This window comes from Aulonocara stuartgranti, assembly GCF_965226115.1.
Source record: "Aulonocara stuartgranti genome assembly, chromosome: 12".
NCBI classification, from domain to species: domain Eukaryota; kingdom Metazoa; phylum Chordata; class Actinopteri; order Cichliformes; family Cichlidae; genus Aulonocara; species Aulonocara stuartgranti.
In genome coordinates, this window is record NC_138948.1 from 16,620,664 (window position 1) to 16,639,460 (window position 18,797).

At 43.0% G+C, this 18,797-nt stretch overlaps 1 protein-coding gene across 2 annotated transcripts; it reads left to right on the forward strand.

Moving 5' to 3' along the window:
- Window positions 1–225: 225 nt before the first annotated feature.
- LOC309718415 (uncharacterized protein) lies at window positions 226–15,104 on the forward strand. Of its 2 annotated transcripts, none has more exons than XM_082553629.1 (4): window positions 226–553; window positions 13,334–13,481; window positions 13,637–13,788; window positions 13,872–15,104. In XM_082553629.1, exons 1-4 carry the CDS (start codon window positions 461–463, stop codon window positions 13,914–13,916), a joined length of 438 nt encoding a protein of 145 aa, XP_082409755.1. In that variant the 5' UTR covers window positions 226–460; the 3' UTR covers window positions 13,917–15,104. The 2 variants fall into 2 exon arrangements, with proteins under 2 accessions (XP_082409755.1, XP_082409754.1); XM_082553628.1 differs by having other exon boundaries at window positions 242–646.
- The last annotated feature ends 3,693 nt before the right edge of the window (window positions 15,105–18,797 follow it).

Here is an 18,797-nt window from a genome sequence, read left to right on the forward strand (position 1 = left end):
GACTGCGTAAAAAGCAGGCATCAAGGATTATTGATAAAGTAAGAAACTTGGATAGTAACAAATTACATTATATGCCCAATGAGCAGTGTTGGGGAGTAACGGAATACATGTACCGCCGTTACGTATTTAGAATACAAAATATGAGTAACTGTATTCCGTTACAGTTACCGTTTAAAAATGTGGTATTCAGAATACAGTTACTTTGTTGAAATAAATGGATTACACTGCGGTACTTTCCTGTTTCATATTGTCGCGGGTCAGGACTGTTTGGGTTTTGTTTGACAGCTACGTTCTTTCGTTCCAGGCGGCAGCGTTACGGTTGCCATGGTTACAGGGCGACGCTCTCTCTCTCTCTCTGCGACTGTGTGTTTCCTGGGTGAGAGAGCGCCTTTTCGTTGTTGTTGTTGTGCTAAGCTAACAGGCAGAATGCTACAAGCATAGCTCTAAAGAATGCAGCATCATGGGCAGTGTAGTCCGTGCTGCAGGGAGAATGCACTGCCATACACGTTATGTGTCTGTGAGCGCGAGGAGGGAGAAAAAGGCGAGTGGAAAGGTACGAGTTGTCGTCGAGGAAAAACGGGAGCTGGAAGCATGTAAATATAATAATAACCACTGCAGCCAAGAAGAGTGCCTGACGAGCCCAGCTGTAAGTAAGCTATTAAGACTCGACTGTACACCGTGTTCGTGTTTTCCTCCGAAAACAATAAGTTCCGTTGGAGCAGTCTTTCAACGCCTCTCTCTGTCTCTCGCAAGAAAAATTGACCCACACAACAAAGTAAAGCTATTTTTCGGCTATGAGCCGACAGGGACCCCGCCGTATTAGTCAGAGGTCCCTTTACTACAGTTTGGAGTCGCGGACCTTCAGTAATAGTAATAAATCACACAGCAATAGTACATTCACGTTGTTGTAAAAAGCACGATAATATATTAAGTAATCCAAAGTATTCAGAATACGTTACTCTCATTGAGTAACGTAACGGAATATGTTACAGAATACATTTTGGGGCATGTATTCTGTATTCTGTAACGGAATACATTTTAAAAGTAACCTTCCCAACACTGCCAATGAGATAGAAAATGAATTTAAAAAATATTACACGAGACTGTATTCACAACCGGCAGCTGCAGACCTTGAGACAATTAAAAATTTTCTTGACCCGCTGGATCTGCCCTCCATAGGAGATACCCAAAACAAGTTACTGATTTCACAGATTACGGATAAGGAACTAGATACAGTTATTGCCGAACAGAAAACAAATAAAGCCCCAGGAAGCGATGGCTTTCAGGCTGAATTTTACAAAGTTTTCAAAGAAGAACTCAAGCCACTTCTTCTATATTGCTTCAACTGGACTCTGAATCAGGAATAGCTCCACCATCATGGGGAGAAGCTATTATAACAATTTTACCCAAAGAAGGAAAAAAACAAAGAATATTGCAAGAATTATAGACCCATTTCCCTCCTAAATAACGACTATAAATTGTACGCTTCGATCATTAGCAAAAGACTTCAAAAATTTGTACCAGATCTGATAGAAGTGGATCAAACTGGATTCATCAAGGGACGTCAGGCACAGGACAATATAAGGAGAGTCTTTCACATTATTGACAATGCAGAAAAAACTAATATCGGTACTGTGTTAATTAGCTTAGATCAAGAAAAGGCATTTGATAGCGTAAGCTGGCTCTTCCTATTTGGAGTATTGGAAAAATTCGGGTTTAAGGACAGCTCAATACAATGTATAAGGACAATCTATAATCAACCTACAGCTAGAATCAAGGTGAATGGTAGTCTGACAGATAGAATTCGGCTATATAGAGGTACAAAACAGGGCTGTGTCTTGTCACCAATTCTTTTTGCCTTATACGTTGAGCCACTAGCACAAGCAGTGCGACAACATTCAAAGTTGGAGGGGGTATCCCTTGCTGGACAAAAACACCTTATTGGATTGTTTGCTGATGACGTTATTATTTTTCTACGAAACCCTGACAAGTGCTTCCCAATTTTGATGCAACTATTCCATACCTTTGACTACTTATCAGGCTATAAAATTAATGTATCCAAAACACAAATTCTATCATTCAATTATATACCCTCCCAAAAGATCAGAGACGAATACAAATTAAATTGGCACTCGAACAACATGAAATATTTGGGCGTAACCTTGACAAAATCATTATCAGATATGGCGGACATAAACTATAATCAGGTGGAGGGCAACATTAGAAAAGCTCTAGAACGGTGGTCGGCAACACCTACAAACTTTTACTCAAGAATCCAAATAATAAAGATGAATGTTCTCCCAAGACTGTTATACATGTTTCAGTCACTCCCACTTCCTATATCTCAAAAAAAATTCAAAATATGGGACAAGATGATATCAAGGTTTATTTGGGGTGGGAAGAAGCCCAGAATAAGACTAACAACACTGCAACTCCCGAAGCGCAAGGGAGGGATGGCCTTGCCGAACCTAAGGGAATACTTCTATGCAGCCCAATTCAGACCACTTGTTGGTTGGTGTTGTTAAGATTCAAAAGTTGAGAAAGGGTACAAGAGGTGATCGAAAAATAACCACACTGGTCCGGCCGGGTGAAGTCAAACGAAGATTTTAATTCACACGTGGGAAGATCACTGAACACAGCAATTGATCTTCAACTTACTAAAGCACAAACAATTATTTTATAACATCAGGGTTTGTTTACTGACGCCCCTTCATGCGTCACAGATACATTTTATACATAGATCAGATCAACATCATCATGACTTTTCACCTAGAAAATCATCTTCTATTTTCATGGCTAGCCCTTCCTGTCTACCTTTCAGTTCTTGTCTTGTTCCTCTTTCTTGCCGAGACACCAAGAAACGGTTCCTCTTTTACCAAGACAATTTTGCAGTTACCGCCAAACATAACTAACCTCTCCTCTAAATAAATCTAATTTAAAGTGTGTGTGTATGTGTGTGTGTTGACCTCACATGCTCTTTGTGTCACCTCTTCACCTACTGTCTGTGTCTCGTCCTCAAATGCTCTTTCTCAATTCACCTGTTGCACTTCTGACCTTTTACCAGACCAGAAGCTCACTGAGACTATGTGTATGTCTTCTACTAAATAAATGTTTTAACCAGAAACCTCTACTAAAACCTTAATATAAGAATATGAACATATAAAAGATAATAAAATAAACTAATATAAGTGTTTTGTAAGCATGTATTGCAATTCCTTCTATGTTCTAGTTTTCCCTCAGCATGTATCACCTGAACAGTCACGTCAGTGAGGCTTAAAACCTTTAAAGAACCTGAACATCAACTCAAATAAGCACAGATATGCAATATGTATAAAATAGTTATAACTGCACCTGAAATACAAAGTTAATATCATCATAAACATCCTAAGGCCATCTTAAAGCTATCTGTTACATTGTTAAAGCAATGATCATACTGCAGATTATATTATGCTGGTAAAATACTTTTCTGTTCATCCCTACAATCCCCCTTTCGACCTCTGGCACACCAGAGGTCGATACATAGGTTGTTGTTCACTCCTCAGTCCACTCGACTACTTCCAGATCCATCATCGGCATCATGGACATAGGGGCCACCGCCCCAGGGTCCACTGCCTTTACAATCACTTTCTCTACCAACCTTCGGGCACAAGGAATGAGACAACAACCACAGGTCACCAAAATACCCACCAATACAGATAGAGACAACATAATTGACAGAACAAGCCCCTTCCACTTTCCCTTTTTTTTTTTTTTTTTTATTTAAACCACCCCTTTTCAAACTCTCAATTTGTTACCACTCCTTTTTGTAGGCGCGGCGATCTCCTCCTAGGCTGCTCTTCTTTCTTCGGCCTTCCAGGTAGACTACTGGTCGGCCCGTTGCACAGGTGAAGAGGTTTATTCTGCCTCTGTTTCTTGACACCTGCGTTCTTTGAAGACGAATTTTCCTCCACCAAGCTCTCGTGTGCGGGTGCACACTGCGACCAGTGGTACCAGGTGTCGCCTTTCCCTTTCAGCTGGACTGCTGTAGCCGTCCGGGCGGTCACCTCATACGGACCAGTCCAGCGGGGCTCCTTCCACTTTCGCTTAATGACCTTCAGCCACACTGCCTTTGCGTCCGGGACCTCTCCGTTCCCCGTGGGTCTCTCACAAGTGACCTGTTTTGTAAAGCTGGACACAAGAGCTTTCAACTCATTAAAATATTCTGCATGAGACCTGTTGCTTGTCCTGGGCTGCTCCACCGGGACCACTGTCCAGGGTGCTGGAAACTGTCTCCCAGTCAGCAGCTCATAAGGGGTGAAACCTGTGGATTGGTTAACAGAACATCTTATGGTCATCAAAGCAATGGGCAGGGCTGCGACCCAATTTAGCCCTGTCTGCGCACAGATTTTAGCCAACTTGTTTTTCAAATTTAGGTTCATCCTCTCTACCTTTCCTTGAGATTGAGGATGATAGACCGTCCCGAACTTATGTTGCACTCCCAACATCCTCTCTACCTCTTGCAAATCTTTATTCTTGAAGTGAGTACCATTGTCTGATCTAATTCTCTTGGGAAACCCATGCCTTGGAATGTAATGATTGATTAAGCACTTAATCACGCTTTTCGCGTCTTCACATTTGGTCGCCCATGCTTCGGGCCATCTAGTCAGAACATCCACACACACCAACAAATACCTCACCCCACCTGGGCCTGTATCAATCATGTCGGTATAATCAATCACGACCTCCTCTCCTGGCCTTTCTGGCATGAGAAACTTACCAGCTTCAGGTTTTACTGCTGGCTTTGGATTGTGTGCCCCACAAATTAGGCACGTTCTGGCCTTTTCTAGTATCATCCTTCTCAAATCAGGATGCCACCATCGGCACAAATTTCTCTCCATCTGTTTCACTCCCACGTGACCAAGCCCGTGAGCCTCATTCACCTTCTGTTCCGCCATTTTGACCGTTAAAGCGGGACGCCCATCTGGCCCCCTCCACAAACCGCCATCTTGCCAGGCTCCTTTGTTTTCCCACACCCCCTTTTCCTCTGGGGATGTCTCCTCCTGAGCCTTTCTAACTTCTTCCATGCTGTTAGTGCTAACCTCCTCTTCTGGGGTTACCTGCACCAGTTGTCTCTGTCCTTTGTAGCCCGCTGCTTCCTTTGCGGCTTCATCAGCTTTCTGATTTCCTCTTGCCACCATACTGTCTGCTTGTGAGTGGCCTTTGCATTTTATAATACTTACCTCGTCTGGGTCCTCCAGGGCCTTTTCCAGTTCCTCCATTTCCTTTTTGTGACAGATGGGTGCATTAGTGGCCGTTCTGAACCCGGCTCTCTTCCACTGAACCAGTTCCACATGAGCTGCTCCAAACGCATATGCTGAGTCAGTGTAGATGTTCACTCTCATGTTTTTAGCCAGCCTCAGGGCTCGAGTTAGGGCTATCACTTCAGCTCTCTGGGCCGACTGTTGTCCCTCAATTTTTCCTGCTTCTTTCACCTGAAACTCAGTTCCTACTCTACAGACTACTGCATAGCCCGCTTTCAATCCTTCTTCATCTCTGTGGCAGCATCCATCTGTGAACCAATCCTCAGCTCCAAGTATGGGCTCTGCCTTTAGGTCTTCCCTGATTTTTCCTTCAACCTGGGCTTTCTTAATACAGTCATGTGGTTCTCCTGACCCCATTAGGTCTGCCATATTTATTCCTTCATGTGTGAATATCAAATTTGGCGCCTCTAAAATTTTGCTCAACCTTTGTTGCGTCAGTGGAGTCATTGTGAATGCCTGTGAGTTCACATAGGCCACTACACTGTGTGTGGTAAGCACTTTCAGTGGGTGTTCCCTCACTATGTGTGCTGTTTTCTGAATTATCTTTGCTACTCCTGCTGCGTGTTGTGTGCATGTGGGATGCCTTGCTTCTGTTGAATTTAATCTTATGCTAACATACATAAGTACATCCCTACCTCCCCCTTTTTTCTGAAACAACACACCATTCACAACTCCCTTTGTTTCTGAAACATCCAGATAAAATGCCTCATCATAGTTAGGTGTGGCCAGATCTGTGGCTCTTGACAAATCCTGTTTTAGCGAAATGAACACTGTCTCTGTGTCCGGCGTCCAAGGCAACTCAGCCTTCAGATTTCGGACACCAACTTTCTTGATCAGGTCCCTTAAAGGGGCAGTTTTACCCGCAAAGTTCGGAATGAACTGCCTGCTGTAACCTGTCAAGCCAAGAAAGGAAAGCAACTCCTTCACAGTTCTTGGTTTTGGATGTGTCAGAATTTGGTCCCTGTGTGTGTTCATTAACCCCACTGATCTGTGTGCAATCACCCGGCCCAGGAATGTTACCTCTGGCCGGACCAACTGCAGTTTTTCTTTGCTCACTTTGAAGCCACACTCCGCCAATCTGTTCAACACCACGAGCGATGCTGCCGTACAGGCCGCTGCTGACGGGGCTGCAATAAGAAGATCATCAACATACTGTATTAATGTACAGCCCTCTGGCAGTTGACATGGGGACAATGCCTCTTTCAACACCTGATTAAAAATTCCTGGTGAGAGTGCAAAGCCTTGTGGTAGGCGTGTGTACCTAAATTTGCGGCCTCTGTATGTGAATGAGAAAATGTCTCTGAGTGACTCGTGCAGTGGGAGACAAAAGAATGCATTCGCTAGGTCAATACATGTGAACCACTTTTGGTCCCCAGTAATTTCGGTCAGAGCCGTGTAGGGATTTGGTACAGGCACAGTGTCAGTCCTCAGTATGGCATTTATTGCTCTCAAATCATGTGCCATACGGTACTTCCCCGTCCCATGTTTTTCCACTGGCAAAATAGGTGTGTTCCAAAATGACCATGAGGGCTCAAGCACTCCTGCTTTCCACAGCCCTTCAATGGTTTCAGCTATACCTTCTTCTGCTTCAGTTTTGTGCTTATATTGTGGTCTGTTAATTGGTATGTCAGACTTCAGCTGGAACAGGACAGGCGAACAGTTAGCTAGACCTACATCTGTGGGCCCTGCGGACCACAAAGTATCAGGCAATTTTGAGAGCTCAGCTACTGCATCAGGATGATCCATTCTTTCCCTGCCATGTATTCTGGAGATTTCTTTATGTTCTAAGATCACTGCATCGTTGGACAAACAAGTTATGCGATATATTTTACATTTCGGTGCATACCAGACATTTGGAATTTGGGTGCTTTGCCAGCATGCGTTGTCCAGCGCCCGCTTGACCATTGGTCCCAGATCTCTTGGCCCATGACCCTCGTGGACCGCCAATGTAATGTGAGGGGCTGAATCCTCTCCCACATTGTACCAAGGCAGTTGTTCATCAGTAAATTTCACAGCCGCGGCCACACCTTCTGGTCCAACATAAATGTTATGTGTTTGCACATTCCACGTCTGTCCCTCAAGATCAGACTGGAACTGTTCCCGATAGATATCGTTATCTTCCCTATCATAAAAGAGTGTAACGTGGAAAGGATCTCGCGGAGGGGAGTAGACGGCCAGGCTCATTATCCAGGGTTTCCATAGCTGATAATGTCTCAGAATGCCTTCTTCCACTAGCCTCCCCCAGTAGATTTCGGCAGTGGGTTGTTCAGAGTTCTGGACTAGATATTGAGTCTTTGGAGGTGATCCCAGACACGGGAATTCTTTTCCTCCAGGCAGAGTAACAATCAGTCCATCTGGTGAGCACATGATTGTGGCTCCCAGTTTCACAAGCAGGTCCCTGCCCATGAGATTTGCAGGCACCTGTGAGGACACCACATATTGGTGTTTCAAAGTCTGTTTTCCCAGCTGTGTCAATGCTGGATCTGTCAATGGCAGTGTCATCGGAATCCCGGAAAAGCCTACCACATTAACTGTGTGACAGGAGAGTGTTGCACTGTCTGGTGTGTCTTTCAATGTTGAGTATGTTGCTCCAGTATCCACCAGGAAGGGCAATTCAGTGCCTTCCACGGTCATCGACAGCATGGGTTCTGCCGTTCCCACGCTGTTCGGTTTCTCCGGGCTCCGTCAGTATTGCTCCCCCTCCCAGCCCCAGTCGGCTACTGGGTACTGGGGGGCTGGTGCTGCATTCGGGTTTGGAGCTTGATGTGCTCCCCTGTAAGCAGCTCTTTGTCTTGGGCCTCCTCGTGCCTGGGATTGATAGCCTCGCCCCTGATAGTTCTGCGGCGGTTCAGGGCAATCTCGGGCCCAGTGTCCTTCTGCTCCACATCTCAGACACGCAGTCCAAGACACACTGCCAGGATTCCCCGGATTCCGAGCCCTTTGTCCTCCCCTCACGGATCCACCACGCCCTCTCTGCGGTCCACCGGTCCCCCAATTCCCTACTGGTTGACGCTGCCTTGGTGCATTGACGGGCCAACGGTCATCAGGGTAGAGACCCGGATCCTGATCTGGCCAGTCAGACACAGGACCGGGCTGAGACCTTGCCACCATTATTTTCCTTGCGCTCTCTTTATCCTCTTTCTTTCTGTCACCTGCCTTGTTTCTCGCCTCCGTCAGCTGTATCTTTACCAGCTGCGCCCGTGCCTCCTCTAACTCTTTCTTTTGTTTGTTTGCCAAATCCTGTTCCTGCTGAAGTCTGTGGGTCACATGTCTTTCCCACTGCACCGAGTCTGCAACGGCAAAATCTGGGTTCTTTTCCAAGTCAACTGCAACCTGATTGGGCAGCCCTGCCAGCACTGCCGAACGAAACCACGCTCTACTTTCACCCTCCTTCCCCGGATGTATTCCTGTTTCTAACAACCATTGTTCCTTTGCTTTAGCTAAAAACTCTCTGGGTGTGTTTTTAGGATCCCAAATAATTTTTGGAATGGCTCCAGAGTTAGGAGTTGGGTACTTCTCCCGGACTGCATCTGCTAAGTCATTCTGCACCTCATGGTATTGCAGGTCATTTGCATATCTGGTTGTTTGAGCTATCTGCTCTACATCTGCTAACCCACCACCCAGCATACAACGTCCGGCCAAAGCGCGAAAATCGCCCAGCGCTAATTCTTCTCCTTCGGTCAATGCGCCCAGCCTTCTCAACCAGCTAGCTCCTCCCTCAGTTATTGGTGGAAGTTGTTTAACCAATGCTTCCAAATCTCTCACCTTATAGGCGCGATAAACTGGTTCGTTCTTTGGACCTGCTATTAGAGGCAGATTTAAACCAGGGTCAGGAGCTCCTTGTTCAAAACTCACTTTTCTACTCTTCCTCGACTTTCCTTTTCCCTTTGAGCTCCTAAATATGGGCTGTCTCTGTGCTTGGTCTCTCTTCACACTTCTTTTCCTCAAAATTAGGCTTGTACTTGGTTGGGGCTCAGGTCCTCCATCTTCGTCCTCCTTATCGTCCTCTTCTTCTGATGACGTCGCACGGTCTTCATTCTCCTCTTCTGGCCCTCCCTGCATTACTCTCTGCTTTATAACCTCCAATGCTGTTAATGCCTCTATTAACGCACGTGGGGGCTCATGCATTTGTCCATACACTTCTCCTTCCCAATGTTCTCCCTTGGTTATCACTCCTTGTGGTATTTTGTCCTTCATTCTAGGGGTCCTTTTGGCCTCCCCGTCCTGCTTTGGCTGTTCCACTGTAGACACTTCGGCCCGTATGATGTTTCCACTATCCACCAAACTGGGAGGCGAGGTCGAGCCTTCATCTGCAGCTGAGGCTATCATTGTCCCTCCCATATTTTGGGACTGACATTCCACTGCCCTTATCCCTTCTTCAGGGATATTCAGGGGAGTAGTAGTATATTCAACATCTGCTATTCCGCCAAGGACAACTCCAGTCTGTCCATCAGGACCACGAACTTGTCCCCCTCCGAGGGTCATTACAGGCATGACATATGGTGGTGGTGGTGCACAACGTGCCAATTCGGCCCAAGGATATAGTTTCGGTGTGTAATACCTGTTAGCCTCTTCTACCTTCGGAGTCAAGTCCTTCACTTGGTCCTTTAGCTTCTTATTTTCCTCCTTCAAATGTTTCAAAGACTCCATTATACTCACCATATCTCCTGATTTTCCTGTGTCATCCTCCTCCTCAGTCATCCAGGAAGAGGCTGCCCTCCACAGGAGCAGCCACTTACAGCACCTGGCATGAGTTTCTTTTAGATCCTTAATTTCTCCTCTGGCTTTCCCAATTCAGACCACTTGTTGGTTGGTGTAGACCAGAATATGAGGCAAGATGGAAGGAAATTGAGAAAGAAATCGAGGGAAACAACATTCAAATTTTTATCTCTGACAAACATTTAATGACAAAGAATAAAAGTGGAATGAATCAAATTGTGAAATTTACATTAGACATATGGCACACAGTAATAGAAAAATGTCAGTAAAAAGAACAATTATTTATACTCAGATGGTTTAGACATGATAAAAATTTCAAGCCAGGACAATTGGACCAAACATTCAAACAGTGGGAACTAAAAGGGATTACAGCAGTTTGTACCCTTATGAAAAACGGAAGACTAATGAGTTTCCAACAACTAAAAAACAAATACAAATTGGAAAATAGAGATTTCTTTAGATATTTGCAAGTTAGGGACTACTGCGCAAAACAAATAAAATCTGACTGGCTTAGGAAACCACTGGGGATTGTCAAAAAAGTAAAAGATTGCTATGAACATAAACAATTTAAAACTATTTCCACCTTCTATAGGTCATTAGAAGAAAATAGACAAGATTCAACACTCTATATTAAAAAGAAAATGGAAGTTGAACTGACCATAAAAATAACAGAGAAAGAATGGCTCAATATGTGTGAATTGCAACACAGTACAACTAATTCGCCGTTTTGACACGTTTTTTCATTATACCCAAAATAAAAAGCAAACTGACCTCAAGTTTACAAAATTGTTGGAGATTGTGTGGAGAAATAGAAGCGGATCATTCTCATGTATTCTGGAAGTGCATTAAAATTAAAAAGTATTGGGAAGACTTAAAAATGAATATGGATAATATTTTGAGTTATACACTCCCAAATACTTGCCAAGTGATGTATCTAGGAAACATAAAAGAACACATACAAAAAGAGGACGTGTATTTAGTCAAAATAATTCCGGCCGCAACAAAAAAAGCAATTACAAAGAAGTGGTTACACCCAGATCCTCCCACCCAGCGGGATTGGATCAGTATTGTAGAGGATATCTCAGAGATGGAAAAAATAACACTCAACATTAGACTGATGGGAGGTAAATACGACAGACTATGGAGGAAGTGGAAAACATTCAGAAGTGACACAAATGAAATAACATAATAGGTTTTCTTTTTTTTTCTGCAACGTGATAAATGGAAAAAGATATGTAAACTCCAGACTCTATGTTCGTTTATATGTATGTTTGTTTGTTATTTTCTTTATTGTATGTCCACAATGTTAACATAACTTAATAAAAATCAAAGTAAAAAAAAAAAAAAAGAAAAAGAAAAAAGTAATCGGATTACAGTAACGCGTTACAAGTAACGCGTTATTGCCCATCTCTGATGATAAGTATGAGATACACCCCTGGCATGTTATGAGCAAAGTATGGCTCATCAGCAGCAGGATATAAAAAGCTGTCAACTACCCAGTTAGTGTATTTGCTGTTGGTATAGGCCACTAGTGCTTCACGGGTCTGCCACATTAAGCTTCGTGAATTACAGCATTGATAAACAAGCTTGTAAAAATTGAGCTTCAATCGCTAGATTTCCAAGGTGCCAAACTTTGCTTGATCTGCAAGTTAATTTCTCTCATTTCTAGTATAAAGATTTCTCTGGATCTCAGAATTTTAGCTTTTCCATTACATAAATACTGTATCACTGACAATGTTCATTCATTGTTTGATGCTTGGTCATTCGGATTTATACAAAATTTTCAGGTTAACCATATTTATAAAGATATCGGTCTTTTTTTAAAAAACATATCCATAGATGCTGATTTTTATTTTCAGTTTGAAAGATCGTCTGTATGTAGAGCTCATCATCAATATCACCGACAGTCATCATCACTTTTGCTGTTTTTGTCTGCAAATATTAGAGGAGTAAAAAACAAAAAAAGGACTTTATTATGGGAAAACTGTTTTCCCTAGTCTTAACAAAGCACTAATCTAACCACTGATCTTTTGTAACCATGATTTTTCAAGAGTGTTAGAAAAAACACTGACAGAAAAAACACTGGTTTTATAGTGCGTGCATGACTTGCATTGCTGTAAAAGTACGATTAGGATGCAGGTCAGGCTGGTTGAGTTTTAAAGACAGATCTTACTTTATAAAAGCTTTTCTAGCTGGGTTGTTAAAACGTTGATTCTGAATACTCCACAGAAACATCCCGAGCCTTATAATTTTGAGCTCACAATTTGTCAGTGTTGTTTCTCAGGCGTTCAGTTGTCTGAGAAACAACTTTCTTCTCGGAACTCCTTCGGTTGTGGAAAAGCAATTTCACTGATGTGGGGTTTAAACTTGGCACCGCTGGTGTCACATGCATCATTGCAAACCACTCGACCATACAACCCCTCTAAAGTGCTTCTAGCGATGAGTTTGTGGGCTCTGAATTGAGGGTTTCTCAAAATTTCATCAAGAGTTTTACAAAACAAGAGTTGCTTCTTATTTTTCTAGTGTGCAGTGAATGTTCAGGGGATAAAGTTTATATATTTACTTTTAGGCCAAGAAAGTCAGTAGCACATTGTCATGCTGCCTCACAATCTGCATGAGAATGTAGTCGCTCTGCCTTTCATTATTTCCTTAGTCGCCCAGGAGCGTTTAGCACGCACGCGCGCACACACACACACACACACACACACACACAGGACCCCACTTAGTGCGTCAGATGTTTTCTCTGCCACTGCGCTGCTTTGTTTTCAACCTGGAAAATCCCCTTTTAACGAACGCAAGTGCAGCAGTCTCTCTCTCTTGCACACACACACACACGCACACACACACACAAGCTGCAGGAGGTAATATGAAGGAAACTATTAGTTACAACTCGACTCCTCTTGGATTGCATTTAATTAGACTTTTTTGGCCCTTGTTTTGCTGTCATCATTTGCCTACAGTCACTCTGACCAAGAGAGAACCATTACTATTGTCCAAGACCTTAACTATCACTCGTAAAAGCCAGGGTGCCAAGATTTTTCTTACATTTGAATGACACGAGCACCAGATAGATAGATAGACACACACAATAGTAACAGTGCACCTTTATACACCATTCAAAATATTTAATCATAATCTGTGTGTATGTGCATAAATAATTTCTATTGAGCCGTGCAGTAGATTTTGTTAGTGTTCAGGCTGTGATCAGCTGAGCTGCTGCTCTGAGGTTTCCTGCTTTTTCTGACACAACTGAATTTAACAACATTTTGATCCACTACACTGACAGTACACTGTTTATGCCGTCTTTTTTCTAGACTAGTGAGAGGCAACTCCAGGCCTCCCTCGAGTGCCGGTGTCCTGCAGGTTTTAGATGTGTCCTTGATCCAACACGGCTGATTCAAATTGTTAAATTATCTCCTCAACATGTCTTGAAGTTCTCCAGAGAAGAATCACCTGATTCAGGTGTGTTGACCCAGGGTGAGATCTAAAACCTGTCAGGGTCCTGGGTCTGAGCGACCCAGGATCCCTGAGCAGTTATGAATTATATTATTATTATTGTATGTATATTTGGTGTTGCTGTCTTTCTCCCTGTTTGCGTGTGTGTATATGTGTTTCAGCGGGCGCCTTCAGGCATGATGGGTGTGGCCCTGCTGACGGTCTGGCCACACCCGAAGCCACACACCTGCTGCTGATCAGGCCTCGTCAGGGGGAGCTACTTAAGAGAGTCTTGGAGCTCCCACCAACGCGGGATCATTCCGTGAGACTCCATGTCAGTCAGCCTGTTGAGCTGAGTTAGTGTGTGTATGCCCGCGGTTATATGTGTCCTGACGGCTGCGTCTATTGTGTCCCCAGGAGAAGTGTGGAGCGCCAGACGGCAGCCAGCACGAGGAGTGCTGAGACATGGGAGCGGAGAGCACTGAGACACGGACTGGTCACGGAGAGACATGACACTGGAGTCAGGGAGAGCACGGGGATTTATTGTTGTTTTGTTCCATCACTGTAAATAAACGCACTGCTTGTACATTGAGCACCGCGCCTGGGTCCTCCTTCCCCACCCCCCCCCACGGTTTGCCATGCCAAACCATGACAAAACCTGCAGGACACCGGCACTCGAGGCCTGGAGTTGCCCACCCTAGATGGTATAAAGAGTTGGTATGAAGATGGAATTCAGTCAATGAATCTAAGCTTCAGCTTAACTTCTAATTGATCCCTGCTATACTTAATGTACTTTACCCTGACCATGAAACCACAACCACTGTGCACCAGTCACACACACTTTAAATCCATCACCGTGCAGCAAACTAACCTGCTTATCCTGCACTAACCTGCAGATTATTTTCATGCAACATTTAAATAGCACAGCTACTCTACCTCAGTTTGTTTTGCAGCATGTTTCACAATATGAAAACAACGTATGTCCCAAGTACAGACCCAATGTCTCATTAATAAACACGAGGACTTACATGTAAGCTTTAAATTTCCATTTGATCAAATCTGACTGAGCAGTCCGTACTGTTAAATCTAGTAGTAATCTAGTAAAGTACAGATACCTGGAAATTCTACTTCCCACCTCTGTCTCACTTCATGAAGCTGAAGATGCTAAATGGTTAGTAAAATGTTACATCCACACAGGTAGAAGACGACATTTTCTGCTGATTGTATGAACTGACATCTTTACCAGTAAAAAGACATCATTTGTCAGTGTCTAGTGTCGTAATATCATACAGCTATGTTTAACATTGGGTTACATTTAGACACAAAGATGACGCGGCTGGGTTAGATCATGGCGTTGGATGATGTGACCACTCATGTAAGGAGACCATTATTGTTTTGGTTTTGGTCATAAACAAGTGAGGCTAGGGAACAATTATGGTTTGGCTGCTGGTCATTGGTCTCCACTGGTAACTTACTCTTTTCTACTATCCACATCAAAGTCCTCCTAAAGGTTCCTTTTTGCTGATGCTCCATTATTTTGTTTCCTTAATTTAAATGTCTTCACACACTTGCTGCTGTTTCGTTTTCATTAACCTTCCATTCCAGCCAACAAGAAGCAGTATTTTCAGTTTAGTACCCTGACACTTTTCAGCACTGCCTGCAGACTAGACGTGGTCATCAGTTCCTTGCACTGATCCTCAGTGATAAAAGCTGTTCTTTTTTTTGGTTATGAGCTGAATCTGGGAACCAAATCAAACTGCTTTTACACACCACTTAAAAGCTTGACTTTGCCTGCAGCCATTGAAAACAATGACTGTGTTTGTTTTTTATAGCATCTGATGCTGTTCAACACCCATGACCTTGAAAATAGGGGCACACAGTTAAAAAAAAAACAACAACCAAGTCATCAGGATCCGATCAGTAACAGCAGACATACCAAAACACTTTGTATTTTTGTAATGTGATACTGATAACACAGCGTGAATAATCAATGTCATGCTTTCATAATTGTCTTTCTCTACTTCCACGAATCCTCCGTCAGTGTGGCTCCATGTTGCTTTCATATGACAACACGATAGCTCTCAGGTCAGGGCACTACTTTATGAAGCATAGGGAAGTTGTTTAATAGATTTAATAGTATAGTCTCCTTTGAAATGTTGCTCTAGTTCAGGGGTAGGCAATTAATTTTCCCAAGGGGCCGCATGAGACACTAGAACTTTTGTGGCGGTCTGCACCAATAAGCTGAACTCAATTTTGCTCAATATTGTTTTAATCTTTTTATAAACTGCACTGGAAAGAATAGATGTTACAGTTAGGTAATAAAAATGTGCCAAGACTTTGGAAGCATGCAGTTATTTCCATGAAAAAATCACTCTGTCACAATCCCTTTCACTGAGTGCATTGCTGCCAGCCCCCTTGGACCCCAGACATTTTTGTTATTCCTTGTCTAAAGATGAGTAACCAGGCTGTGTTCGTCCAAAGGGAGAATTCTTGTATTTCTTTGCGTGGTAGTCTTATGACAATTGTATAATAATTAATAATACTGGCAGTTCAAAAGCAAGTCAATGTGCTCTCCACCAACTAAAGACACTGACTTCCTTCCTTCCTTACCTCATCTCTGACTTCAGTAAATAAATACTCTGAAGTTTAAATCTAGCTAAAAGTGCCACATTATGCACCAATCTTTCTTTTTTTAACGTATGCTGATATCTTCCGAGGGTCAAATCACTCGTAAACATCAGCTCCAACACATTTAAGCGAAGCCACCTTTGCTTGCACACATGTACATTACATAAATTTAAAAACAAAACAAATCAATGACTGTAGAAGAAATGGACGACCTGGCCGCATTTCCTCCCAGTGTGCAAAAATGAAGCCAAAATTTCCTGTTTGTGGGAGCTGCCATGTTGCACTTTTGGACCCAGACTTTGCGCAGTAGTGACTTTCGGTGGAGTCGCCGGGTCACACTCCTGCCCACACACCCAATGGACTCAAACACGCCCCCTTTCCTTTTTACTTGCCCACCTGCTCCAGTTTTGATGGTATCTGCTGATGGGTTCGCTGTGACTGACGGCTCGTTAAATGAAGGCAAATTTACACTGTAGCTCCTGTTGATAATTCATTAGGTAGATTAGTCTTAGCATATGCATTGTGTATGCCGGTTAGCATGGAGTCAAATGATTCATTGGTGATTTGCTGCATTAGTTACCATTCCAACTTTGCTTTGCTGCTATGTGTCAAACATGACCAAAATAACTTGTAACTAGCATTCAGCACATCTTTGATGTTTACCTTAAAAAATGTGAATAAATTTAAGCAGCCTAGCAGGTTTCAGGACTGAGGCTCAGTTTAATGACAGGCCCTCTGGATTTGACATGAAATGTTGTTTCATTTAATTTTTTTCCATGTTCTTTTTTTAAAATCAAGATTTCAGCTTTGCAATAATAACAAGACTAATGGCCTACAGCCATGCTATAGAAGCTCAGCACAGGCTGTGCAAACTGCTTGTTAGTCAAGCCAACATGCACAAAGTGAAAACACCAACTACCCGATGATGGAGCTACACGACAAATGTACCCTGAGAGGGTCTTGAATCTTGGCACAACAGTTCAGCCAAAAAATGGTAAGTGGCTGTATATGCTTTGCCCCACACCTATTCACTTGTTCACATACTCAAACTGACACTCTAATGGCAGTGACAGCACCATGCAGGTTGATGGCCTCACCATCAGGCATAAAAATGTCTTGGCCAAGAACACTTTGACATGTGGAGACACAAAAAACCTGTGCTTTGTGGAAGACTTGCTCAGTTGCCTTTTTGGTGCGTTTTTAGTCATTATTGAGAGGGATAGAGGTGGAAGATGGAAGTACAGTTGAAGAGAGTACAGGAGTGATATGTAGCCAGCCGGCATTCAGCATATTTTTGCAGGGTTGAATGAACTTAATCACACCACAGATGGCACTGGTTAAAGTGAAGGCCACAGAGACAGGTTAGTAAGGACAGTTGGTATAGCCAGGAATGTCTTTGCAGCTATCTGATACACTAAAGCCATCTCCTCATAGCCATGCACAGACATTGTGAGGGGCATGCGCTCCAGCGTGCCTATCCAGAAGAAAAAAGACAGAAAAGTATTTGTTAAAAAGATGAAGTTGCATACAGTAGTACACCTTTTATTTCCTCGGATACTTACTGATCTCACTCATCCTATCCTATTCACTGCAACATGGCCTAATACCTGACAGAAGAGAGCTGCAATCCTGAGCTGCCTGATGCAGTTCACTTTATTTCTGTTTTCTTACCATGTCCTTTCTCAGCAAATACAACGTCAACATCATACATGTGTTAAGGGTCAATATTAATTAAAATAATGTTTTTGTGCTCATGTAAACAAAAGATATAGATAACTAAATGAGTGACACTTTGGACTGATTTTAAGCCTGCATTTAGGGTTTGCACTTGTATTTTTGCACTTGCACTTTCTCTCTGAATATGTGATAATATTTCAATCAGGTGGTGTTAAAAAACCAACAATAAAGTAGTCCAGACATCACACACAACATGTTGCTACTCATGTCTCATGGACTCGCGCACAAACTTTGAAGTGCTCTTTCATCTTGCTCGTGTTGCTGAACAGTCCACTCTGAGAGAAAGCATTTCCACGTGGAGCACCTACAGCGGCAGACAACACTGGTTCAGTCTTGCACACACCGTGACTGGATGGGTCCATTTAACACAATGTATGTGCACGTGAAAAAAGTTAGCGTTCATCCTCCAGCTTCACTGTTTATATTATGCTAACATAGCTGTGTTGCTAGTGATCACGTAGCACATCGTTATATGCTAGCCAAACTTCAGTAACCCTACAAACCTTTCAGCCACTGCTGTTTACTTTCCTGTCTTCATTTATGTTGGAAGTGATAGCAGAGCTGTACGTCTTAATTTGTTTCAGAAATTCCTCAGTCAGAAGATGGTATATTATATTTAGATTGAAACTAGCGAGCTAACTCCCTGCTAACTTCTAACTCCGTTAAATGTAATAAATTCCATTTTCATGGATGCCTGGATGTTAAATTTCATTGTTACACCTGGTAGAGCAGCCACACTGATCATTTTATTACAGATGAAAGAATTTAGACAGTTTTTCAACTCTCAGTGATGCCGCAGTGATCGTTTGACTTTGGGCCCAGATATGGCTAATAACGTCAGACTTAAAGACCGGATGGCATTCGTAGCTAAATGTGAAGTCAAAGAAAGTGGAAGAATAGAAGGTTAGAGCGGGTATGGTCAAGCAGAACTATAAACATACAGTTTGGGGGCTTTTAATTAGAAACTGATGCCGTGGC